Genomic DNA, 11,493 nt, shown 5'->3' with positions numbered 1-11,493 from the left:
TAACAAATAAATCATGTTCTCCCAGATTAAAATATTAATCAGTACACATCCAACAGATTTAAATTGAAGACATCATAAACAGTATGAGGAATGCATGACCATGTGCAATGGCAAAATTTTATTTAACAGTATCGAAAGGATGTAGGTTCATGAGTTCTCATAACTGTACATACATGTACATACTAGCAAATTAGCAATATATACTTAGTTTTAATTTTTTTTAAACAAAATCAGTGTTAGTACTTATAAAAATAATATTAAAAGACTTTACTGTGATATTTAGTTTGAACTTGTGTAATAATGTACACCTCATTAATATATTCCTTTTAAAGTCAAAAGCTTGTCACTTAGTATCAGAAAACTGGATTTAGATGTTAAAAACTTTAAACAGTCACTGGAGAATGCAACTTTCACCTGATGTTATTTGGCCACTCATTCCAAGTTGCACCTGCACACAAATTTATATGGATATATGTCAATGAATACTGGCCGTGAAAGATCACGAGGACGCAAAAACTGATGCTAAGGGTACTCAAATATTTATATTCAATACACGAAGATTACTGAAAACATGCAAATACTAGAACTGTGAGTGAACTCACAAAAGGAGACTCGCCCCGTAAATTTGATTCGCTCTCCTTTTTCATGTTGGACTGGGATTATATTTTGTTATGCACATCTTCATTTAGTATTCTACAACAATTTTAAAATTCATCAAAAAATCGTCTAGCTGTTAAGAAGGAGTTGCTTTGAAAAGAGACTAGTATCAATGAACTCAATTTGAAATCTATAATTCAGTTTAATTATCTCCACTTGAACATGTGGGACCTGGATGTATATTCCTTTATGGACATGCTAAGGTAGTGCTTGCTGATATATGGCATAATATTAAAACTGCTACCACAGTGATAAATCAATATCTGATTTCATATTTAATTTCATGTAGGATCTTATTACAAAACAGAATGCATCTCTGTAAACAATTAATTTGTTATACATTAACAAAAAAGCTTAAACATTTCAATTACACATAGCACACAAACAACAAACAATTTCTACATTTACAAACTTTGTATCACAAAAACTTTGTTCTTTCATGTTTTTTTATATGAATGGCACACTGTAAAGGCCATACCAATTCAATTCTTAAGGATAACAGGAAAATTCAGATTCACATCCAATTCAAAAGAAAAATGTTCTTAAAAATGATGCAGGATTAATATTAAAAGAATGAAAAAATGTTGTCTTCATTATCAGTATAAAGGGTGGTCAGATTTTTCTTTAATGCAATATGAAAAGAAAATTTGAAAGAATTCATATTTGTTTACTGCATGAAGATAAAGTATTGGGTATCAAAAACTCTTTCTACCCAAAATTTTCATGTATAAATCATAATAAAATAATAATCTGATATGGCCTTAAAATAGAAAAATCAGATGGCCATGAAAAAATGGCAAATTGCAATAATGAATAAACAAAGTACAATGAAATGTCTTAATATTCTGTCAGATCTGTGATATACTGCAGTTGACAACAACAAAAAAACTCTGTATGAAGCCAAACAAAAACTATTAACACAGAAATGTATTGTACACAGAAGCAAAATTAAAAACTATAACTACTGGTAAATCAACTGTGAATTAAAATGTGGAAGTGGATATATCCTTTTTAAACTACATCTAAAGTAACCAGAAAACTCTTCTTGGATTAACATTATTTCATTGGACCATGCCTAAAAACTTAAGACTTGCAATGTATTTAAAAAATGTTTGATAAACAAGTTAAAACATTTAAACATTGAATTTTTTTTTTAAATCATTAGAAGTCAAATTTAATTTTTCCAGTCACTCAACAACATACACCTACCCATATTTTATTTCATAAATGCAGATTTTTTAAGTGTTTCATGATTATGTTTATAGTTTGATGGTTTTACCTGTGCATAGAAATCAATTGTTGGTATGTTATAAAAATTAGTGTGGAATGAACTACAATGCATATACATTACCACATCTGTAAATTTTGTTCACATATATACCAATGCAAATACACCTACAATATGACCAACATCAATTAGACTCTGACCATGCAACAATTTTCCTATTAAGTACTTTATTTGTAACCTCTAACAACAAATCAATCATTGGTTTATAGAATTTCGACTTAGGTAACATCATGTCCAAACAGATTTCATAATGATCACAACCGGGAATGATCCTGACAGTGACATCCATCATGTTATCTTGTAACGCTTCAGCAAGTTTGGTTGTCGATGTTACTGGTACAACATAATCTTCTGTTCCATGTAACAGTAATACACAAGGTGCACTGAAAAATAGGTAAATATTACTTTTCAGACAATCTTATTGGATTAAACACCAGAAACTTCTCAAATTACTATTTAAAAGAATTCCAAATAAATTTGAGCACTTTTCTTAGGTTATACGAAAAACAGCAATAAAGTTAAAATCGGTATTTTCAAATGAAGATAATGAAAATGAATGTTAATAATTTGATGAATTATTACATCATTCTTTTGTGTAATCATATAATCTACAAACAATAAAACAATACTATGGTTTTTTTTCGATCCTAAATTCGCTGTGTAATTCTTGTAAAAACAAATAAAAAAAATTCTACTAGTTAAAAAAAAAGATGAAATTCATGGTCATCATAATAAAAAAATTTCCTACTTCTTACCTTGCATTGGGTGATAATGTTCTACTAAGCACAATTGGTGAAAATCTATCAAAATATTCTTCTCCATACATAGCTCTAGCCATACAAGATATGTCTTCTATACCTCTAGTGGACTCATGTTCAAAGTGATCACTTATATTATACACTCCAGCCAAACCTATCCAAAATACATTTCAATAAGTTTAAATACATGTAGTCAATAAATTTGTCAATCTTTGCATTAAAATAAAGATTCATTAAAATTGCATAGGTCAATATAGTAAATTGCCTTGTGTTACAGCTATCCAGTAATGCACAGTATATCATCTAATAAAACTTTACATGAGTTGACCACAGGAATCATATTTTGGAGTCAGAAATCAAAAGGGACATAACTCATGTAATCAAATTTGATCAGTGTTGATTTTAGAACTTACCAAGCTCTTTGCTAATATAAACCATTGACATAAATTTCAAAAAAATTTCTTACAAGAAATGTAGGTTTGAGTGCCCTAACAATGCAATTTCCAAATAAACTTTATTGCCAAATGGAATAACTCCTTTAAGAATAGTTAATCGGCACTGATTTTTGAAACTGGACTGAGGCATTAAAATAATAATCTTTGTTATAATTTTCAGAATAATCCTGCAAGAAATATAGGCTTGAGAGCTCTTACAATGCTATTTTTTATATAGTTTTTACTTCCAAGGGGCTTATTTCTTTAAAAATAGTTGGTAGACTGCTTTTCAAACTCATAAAAGACATTGCTACTTACACCATGTACACTGTGGATACAATTTTAAGCTCGAAAGAATTTTAAGTATTATAGAGCATACGAGACCGGATGAACACATGAATAGTATTGGTATAGAAAATCCAAAAAATTCTGTACTAGATTTATGAAATTCTGTCAAGCTGTTTTAAAGGATTTAAAAATTAATAAAGTGTGATATGAATGCTGTGAGTTAACACAATAATCTAACCGTTTTGATATCAGAATTCTATGAAAACACAGTTCAAAGTTTGGCTTAATATTGCAAGAAAAAAATGACTGCTTAAATCATCAGTACAGTTTCAACATAAAAATTAAAATGTGATAACTACCTATGACTACTTTAATTGATTTACTAAGATCTGTCAGAGTTGCATGTGGTTCGAGTTCCTTTGGTCTGGCTATTTCATCATTGCTATTTATAGTTTCAAGGTCTTGTGTATGACTTGTTGATTTCACTTCAGTTTCTTCTTTATTTGTATCACCAGTAGCCATACTTTGTGAATTATCTCCCTTTTCTACACTTTTTCCTTCAGTATTGTCATCAGTTTCTTGACTCTCAAGTTCAGCTCCTTCTGACTTGACAATCTCAAATGTACTGGTTGATAAACTGGTACCCTCAGTACTCTCTGGTAAGCTAGGCAAAGTATCTTTGGTTTCAGTAGAAACAGGAGCTACAACAGACTTCTCCTGGTTATCATTAACCACACAGAATGATGCTGATGATCCTGAACTATCATCAAGTGTGTCAGAACGAGGCTTAGTGTTAAAATATGATTCATCAAATCTGATCCTACTTTGCTGAGATTCACCTGGAATTTCTAAGCTTAACAATTCTAACACTGACATCACACATAAATGTGCTCCCGAGGAATGTCCAATCAGTACTATATCATTCTGTAAAATAAAGTATATTTTTTTATTAGATTCCCTTTTTTTTTAAGTCGATCATGTGTACTGTTTTATAGTTGGTTCCATTCTAGTAATTTCTTAAGCACATACTTTCAAGGTCCCTTTTTTTTATACTAGTTTAATAAAAGTTTTTTTGCTCATGACTAAAACTTTTCATTATTCATCCTATTCCATTTCTAAGAAAAACATTTTCTACCAATCTTTCATTCAATGAATCCATGCTTAATTGAATCTACCATTCATATGATTCCATTTTTCCCCTTGATTGATAGTACCCTGTAATTATGATATCTTTTTTTTACAGTTTTACCCGTTAATTCAAGTAAAGTACCCAGTACTCATTTCTCCAACACACATTGACTAACCATATACCATATTTTTTATCGAAATGTTAAGTCCCTATTACACCAATCAACTTAAGGACTGAAATTTATCAACTGTATTTCAATGCAAACTGTGTTTTACGGCTGATATTTTTAAGCTAAATTGATAAAACATTAACTCCCAGTATTGCTTTTGTCAGGTCAACACCTTTTACTGCGGAAATCTCCCATAAGTTTGATAATTGGACAGGTCAGCATTCTGAACAAGTAAATAAAAATAATAGGGATACAAAACCATTTACATGCTGTAAAAACTGTACATGTCACTCTCACTTATCGGGAATTCTTGTCTAACCTCTCAGATAAAGCATTATATAAAGAAGGACAAAAAGTGAGTATGAATAAAAGGAGATGTGGGGGTCTACATCAATGAGAAGACAAACAAGCATACAAAACAAAGCAAGACATCTGGAGGGAAACATACAGTTCACAAAAATAACTTTGATAAAAAGTACATTGCTATCATTAGATACCTTATTAGCACCATGAATATGTGGATTGTCACAAATCCATGCCACACAGTCCACAACATCTTGTATCATATCATCCACATAGCCCTACAACAAAACTATTATCATTTATTTATTGTAACATCTTACATATATTTTTCAAAACAAGTCATACTTTTTCACTTTCTGTATTTCTATATATCAAAAACAAACATACAAACTCAGATTTTCAAGTTCATAAGTTTAAGTACTGGTATAACAAAAATCTGTAGATCTTCACTTGTAGATCGTTTGGTTATTGTTGGATATGAATACATGTATCATTGACATCGACATTGAGTTCATATTAAATTTTTTAGGAAATAATGTAAAAGTGAAAATTTTATTGTGGGGTAATTTCTATTATTCATGTTATTTTTGTGATCACATAAACTGCAAAAAATATCTGAACCAAAGAAGCCATTCATGAAATGTTAGAATGGTACAAGTCATTTCTTCCATAATGTATGTTTTAAATACAACAAATTAAAGCAAAATACAGCAAGCTTACATGTAAGTCCTTTTAAACAGCTGCTCAATTGCAGTTTAAACCAGAAGAAGTGAAGCTATTCAAATATACAATACAATACAAACCAATCTCAAGTTGTTTATGAATGAGTTACACCCGTTGGCCCAAGGTCAATTGGCATAAATGACATCATTTAACAATCATTTCTTACTGTGACATAATAACATAAGTATTGTGACATAGGAAATCCCGGGAAAGTGCATGAATTTGAAAGCCATCTATTATGTTTATTACTGTATAGTATACAACCAACCTTTGGATAGATTGATAAATTTGGACAACACACTACTGCCTTCAGTCTATTGGCGATCTCTACACAAAGAGGACCATACATGGTCTTTTCTCCAGAAGACCAGGCCCCTCCATACACAAACACCACCACTGGCATTGACATATCCCCACCATCCTTTCGTGGAATGTTAGGATGGTACAAGTCTAGGGTACAATCATTTCTTCCATATGGTATGTTCTAAAAATAACAAAAAAAGCAAAAATACAGCATGTTTAATTGCACTTTAAAACAGAAATTATTTTAAAATATACAATACAATACATTATGTTTATTCCAATTTAAATAAGTGGATTGTTTGTGGCAGCATGAACTCAGGAGAGGTTAAAGTTTGATTTAGTTGATTGCTTACCTGACAAAAACACCAGGGGACAGCACTTAAGGGTCATACAATTCTTTAAGGGTCATACAATTCAGACAAATTCGTAAAAATAGTAAATTCATTTGTCTATAATTTTATAAAGAAAATACATATTGAGGTACAATAGTTGCAAAAACTATTTACAGTTTATGAACTTTTTTTTAGAAGCAAATATTTTCCCGTAAAATAGACTATTTACAGATTAATAGTTTCAAAAACTATTTAATGGGTATGAACTATGTACTGGAAGCAATAATTTTTCTGCATGTTCTGTATAATAAAACACTTTTTTACTGGCTATTCAAACAATAGAAAGTTTATAGTCCTCATAGCAAGAAAATAAGTACACACTATATACCTCTCTGACAGTGAAAAACAAGCCCTGACTGTTTACCATTGTTACATTGATAGTATAAAGTTCTCACTATTTCGGTATTTAGATTTCTGACAGTGATGTACAAAGCCTTGACTACTCATATTTTTTACAATGATTTACAAAGCACTGACTTCCCTCTAACATGTCTATGCCTCTTTCATTGAAGTACAAAGCACAGGCTATTTACCTTTCTGACAGTGAAGGACAAAGCAATGGCTATTCAATGGTGCAATTCTGACAGTGAGGTACAAAACGTTAGTTTACCTTTCTGACAGTAAATGGATCTAACTTGTTGTAGAGTTTCTTCCATTTCATGTAGGATGATGCATATTTCAAGGTTATATATAACTTTTGTAGTAAGGCATAATTAAAAGCATAAACTTTCTTTGGACTAAATGCTCTACGATATTTGTTCTTTGTCTGAGGCCAACCATACAGTAGACTTCCTAGCAGTGACGTTGTGTAGGGTATCACCACTGCTGTAGATGTCACAAGCAGGACTGTCTGTACTATTTGCTTAAGCATTGCTATTGCTACAAAACAAAAAAAGAAAGTAAAAAAAGCGTGAATTCATGGATTTAAAGCATTTTTTTCACAGTACTATAAGTATTACAAGCATATTTTTGTAGACTGAAAATCACTATCTTAATGACCTTAGAAAGATGATGAATCAATAAGCACAATATTCAGACAGAGTTTCAAATTCTTTCTACCATTGACCCTAACCCTAACTCTTTTAACTCTTTTCAACAAAAATATTGCAAATAGAAAATATTTTTACAGTCTGTCTGCCTCAACATTAAATCTTGAAATGAAAAATTCAATATTAAATGGTGAGGAAAAAATCATACAACAACAAGAATTTGAAATCTCAGACACCCTCTTTAAGATATAAATGAGACTAATACATTTATTTATTGGGTTTTGGTTATAAAAATATCATGGAATGAATGTATGAAAGTATCACAAATTTCATTACAAAAAAGACTTAAAGCATTCACTTATCAAAATAACTTGGCAAAAGATAAAGAACAAAACTTGATTCTATAATTAAATGTATTTTAATATTTACTGTTTTGCCTGTTATTCAACATGCTAGTTTTAATTTGCTTGATTCTTAGAATATTTTCCATAAGTAAAGATTTTAGTAGCATGGAGATATATTATCAAGTTGATTTAACCTAGATGTATTGAAGTGTAACATTTTTTTTTAATGAAATTCTTTATAAATGATCCTTAAAAATATGCAAGGAAAAAAAACATGTACCATGAATTTGCAATGTTATCTTAAATTTTTGAGTTCCAACATGCAAGAAATATTGTTATTGAACCCCTTACAGATAAAATTTTGCCACAGGATCTCCATACATAGCCTATTATGACTGTAATTATGTCAACCATATTAAAACAGAAATTTCTATAGTGCATTCAGGTGACCTTGACCTTCGATGTGTCAGCTTTACATTGAAAATGGTTAATCCTCTCCTCATGATAAATCATTGCATCATCACCCGTTTAGTGAAGATACATGTAAGTGTAAATTACTCACTATACCAATATTGTTGATGTAAACAAAGTTCTATACAATCCTCCCCTTCAAAACAATCATCATGTACAAACCAGTAAAGGCAGTTAAATATGTTTTGGATCTGAAATAGAAAAATGTTAAATTCATATAGTTAGTATGGTCATATAAACTAAACACTAAACTATCTGTACTAAAGTTTATGCCAAAAATGCCAAAATGAGTAAAAAAAATCATCGTTTAAGGGAAATAACTACTTTAAGGAGTTGACTATCTCTCTCTGTCAAGTTTGACTTATTAGCCGATCTTGTCTTGTTGATAACTTTTGCTATTTAAAGTTCTTTTCTATCATTATTGTTCTCAAGATAATATGCAAAAACACCAACAAAATTGAAAAAAAATGTCATTGAAGGGAAATAATTCCTATAAGGAGTCAACTGAAAATTTCAGCCTTGCTTGCTTAACTGTAGATAGATCCTGTCTTACTGATGAATAATGCTATTTAAAGTTTCTCTCTATTTATCATAGTTTTCAAGATAATAGGCAAAAACACAAAAAAAAAATTTGTTATAAATTTTCATTTAAGGGCAATAACTCCTGCAAAAGATTTGACTGGCAATTTCAGCCATTATGGTTTATTTGAAGATCTTGTCTTGCTGATGACTTTGCTGTTTACAGTTTCTCTCTTTCTTATAATTTTCAAGATACATGTAATAGGCAAAAACGAAAAAATTGGTTCAAAAAATTGTTTTTCTTTTAAGGGAAATAATTCCTGTAAGGAGTTGTCAGCCAGTTTTTGTCTAAAATATGATAGGTAGATCTCATCATCCTGAACATTTCTGCAATTGTCAGATTTTCTCTCTCTATGATTGTTTACGAGATAAGACAATACTTACATTGTTGGTTGGCAGGAGGAATCACCACACATACTTTCTAAACAAGATACCCCAAGGAAGATTGTGACAAAGTAAAGTTTTATTTGTAAAAGTTAACAGATGACGGAGAAGGGGTCAGTTGAGCGTAAAAAATTAGTATTTTTTGTTGGTGTAATTTTACAAACATAAGGCCACAATTAAAAATAGTCTGCTTCCTCTCATCAAAGGTCATGGTTTTAGTGTTTCAGACTAATCGGGTAAGTAAAAAATCCCTTTCAGTAACATATAATTCAGACAAGACTGTTTCCAGTTGCTTAATGAGACTGTTGATTTTGAAGCATATGTAATCTGAATACACTAGATTCAAATCTTTTCCAATTCCAGAAAAACTGTTTTACTGTATACCAAGTTTTGATTTATGCATCTTTTAGGCAAACTGAATCCCTGCATTCTTGGACTAACAAAGTCATATATATTATATCAAATTTATCTTAGCTGTGATATCGAAATTTTACCAATAAAGATATTTGTTCCTTTCCTCAATGTACGAAAGATTTTATGCATAACAAACACTAATGTAATGTATAATAACATCATGTATGATGTAACAACAAATACTTTTGGGAATGATAACAATTGGAATTAAAGCTAGTGTGGTACCAAGATTGCATTAAGGTTTGTCAGTATTTTAATCTTTCAATGTGGGAAATTACGATAAAGTAGAACTGTGAGCTATGGCTCACTAATGATACCCCAGCTTTCAAGTATTTGGTAAAAAGAGAAATTGAAGAGCAATGGATATGCATATGTACCACAAGACATTGCATATACTCATGAAGTTTGAAAACAAATTCCAGGTTGTTCTTATTTGTAGTTCCCTGGAAAAAATGCAACAAAAATTTCATACATGGACATTATGTGTAAAGCTCCTTTTTCATTGTCTCTAGAATAATTAAAAGACATCTAGAAATCTTTAACAATAGACAGGTCCCTATAAAAATGTTGAGTTCTAAATCCACCTAAGTCTAAAAAATGCTCATTTTTAGCAGTATCAAATTAATATGAGGCAGGTGCTACTGGATGTCCAGAGTTTTATTGGTGCAAGTTTATTCTTACTAGGCTGACATCTTACTTTTCAGTAATCAGATTTTTAAATTTGCAGGAAATCATATGCTCCTTTTTGGTGTAATAAGATACAATATGCTGGAAATCATATGCTTCTGAATGCTTTTTTCAGAAAAATCCTGATAAAAAACTAAAGGAAAAAGAAGTTTTCTGACATGTTGTTGAAGATATTATTCTTCTACCATATATACTACCCACATTCAACATGTTGAATATTCTGGCAAGTTATGCATGATTAAAAACTGGTTAAAAATTTTTGTTAATTTGGTAAGTTAGAGGTGTTGGTCACGTCACTTGAGACTTGAATATCTCAAGTGACTTTGCACTGGCGGTATCCAGAGGCAGTGTATTCCAGTCCTTGATAGTGTTTACAAAAAAAGACCATTTCCTACCATCTCTGGAAGCTGGTTGTAAAATGTACGAGTCGATTTATGTGGTGTCCTGTACGACTGGAGCTTCTTGCTGGTTTTGTAGGTATTCATTCTTGTCTATGGCTATATGTTTATTTCTTATTTTGTAACAGATGATGAGTCGAGCATCTTTTCACCTTGTTTGTAAGCTTTTCCATCCTAGTTCATTTAACATGTTGCTGACACTTGATCTATTACTATGACATGTATGGCATGTATGTCTGCTCGTTATGAGCAGCTTGTCTCTGAACTTATTCGATTTTATCTATGTAATTTTGCTGATTCTGTTCGATATCGTCGTGGCAATTTCCATATGAGGTCCTATTGATGTTTTATAAGCATGCTCTTTGATGGATTTTAAGCTAATGTGGAGGTTTCAATGAAAGAAAACAAGACTTCAGCTGACTTTACCTATGATGTTGTTAGTTTGTAAGAAGTGTTTTTCAGTTTTAAGGGGGAATAGACATATTAACCCTAATTTACCTTTCTACTATTTATGATATTACTCAATTGAGGGATTGTTACCCAATGATAACTTTGAGAATAGTTCCACCTTTGGAAAGTTTGGCGGATTGTCTCCAAACTGATAATGGTTATAAAACATTTAAGATATGTTATGTATGGTTAAAAGAGAGTCGATAAATATTTCGTTTTATCGGAATACCAAAATATGAGTAGCTGTCACACATTATTTTTACCACAAACTGCTATATTCTGTAATGCTTTGAAAAGCAGACAACTTTCAAACCGGAAGCGGAAACCACTGTG

General features: G+C 30.9%; 1 protein-coding gene across 2 annotated transcripts; it reads right to left on the bottom strand.

Moving 5' to 3' along the window:
• Positions 1-919: 919 nt before the first annotated feature.
• LOC127707979 (uncharacterized) lies at positions 920-11,485 on the bottom strand. Of its 2 annotated transcripts, none has more exons than XM_052212755.1 (8): positions 11,390-11,485; positions 8,340-8,439; positions 7,055-7,323; positions 6,018-6,233; positions 5,221-5,304; positions 3,785-4,349; positions 2,701-2,857; positions 920-2,328 (listed from the first exon to the last, which is right to left on the bottom strand). In XM_052212755.1, exons 3-8 carry the CDS (start codon positions 7,313-7,315, stop codon positions 2,070-2,072), a joined length of 1,542 nt encoding a protein of 513 aa, XP_052068715.1. In that variant the 5' UTR covers positions 7,316-7,323; positions 8,340-8,439; positions 11,390-11,485; the 3' UTR covers positions 920-2,069. The 2 variants fall into 2 exon arrangements, with proteins under 2 accessions (XP_052068715.1, XP_052068714.1); XM_052212754.1 differs by having other exon boundaries at positions 11,424-11,485.
• Between the last annotated feature and the right edge of the window lie 8 nt (positions 11,486-11,493).

Source organism: Mytilus californianus, unplaced genomic scaffold (assembly GCF_021869535.1).
Source record: "Mytilus californianus isolate M0D057914Y unplaced genomic scaffold, xbMytCali1.0.p SCAF_7, whole genome shotgun sequence".
In the NCBI taxonomy this organism is placed as follows: Eukaryota; Metazoa; Mollusca; class Bivalvia; order Mytilida; family Mytilidae; genus Mytilus; species Mytilus californianus.
This window is presented reverse-complemented; position numbering and strand designations above follow the sequence as displayed.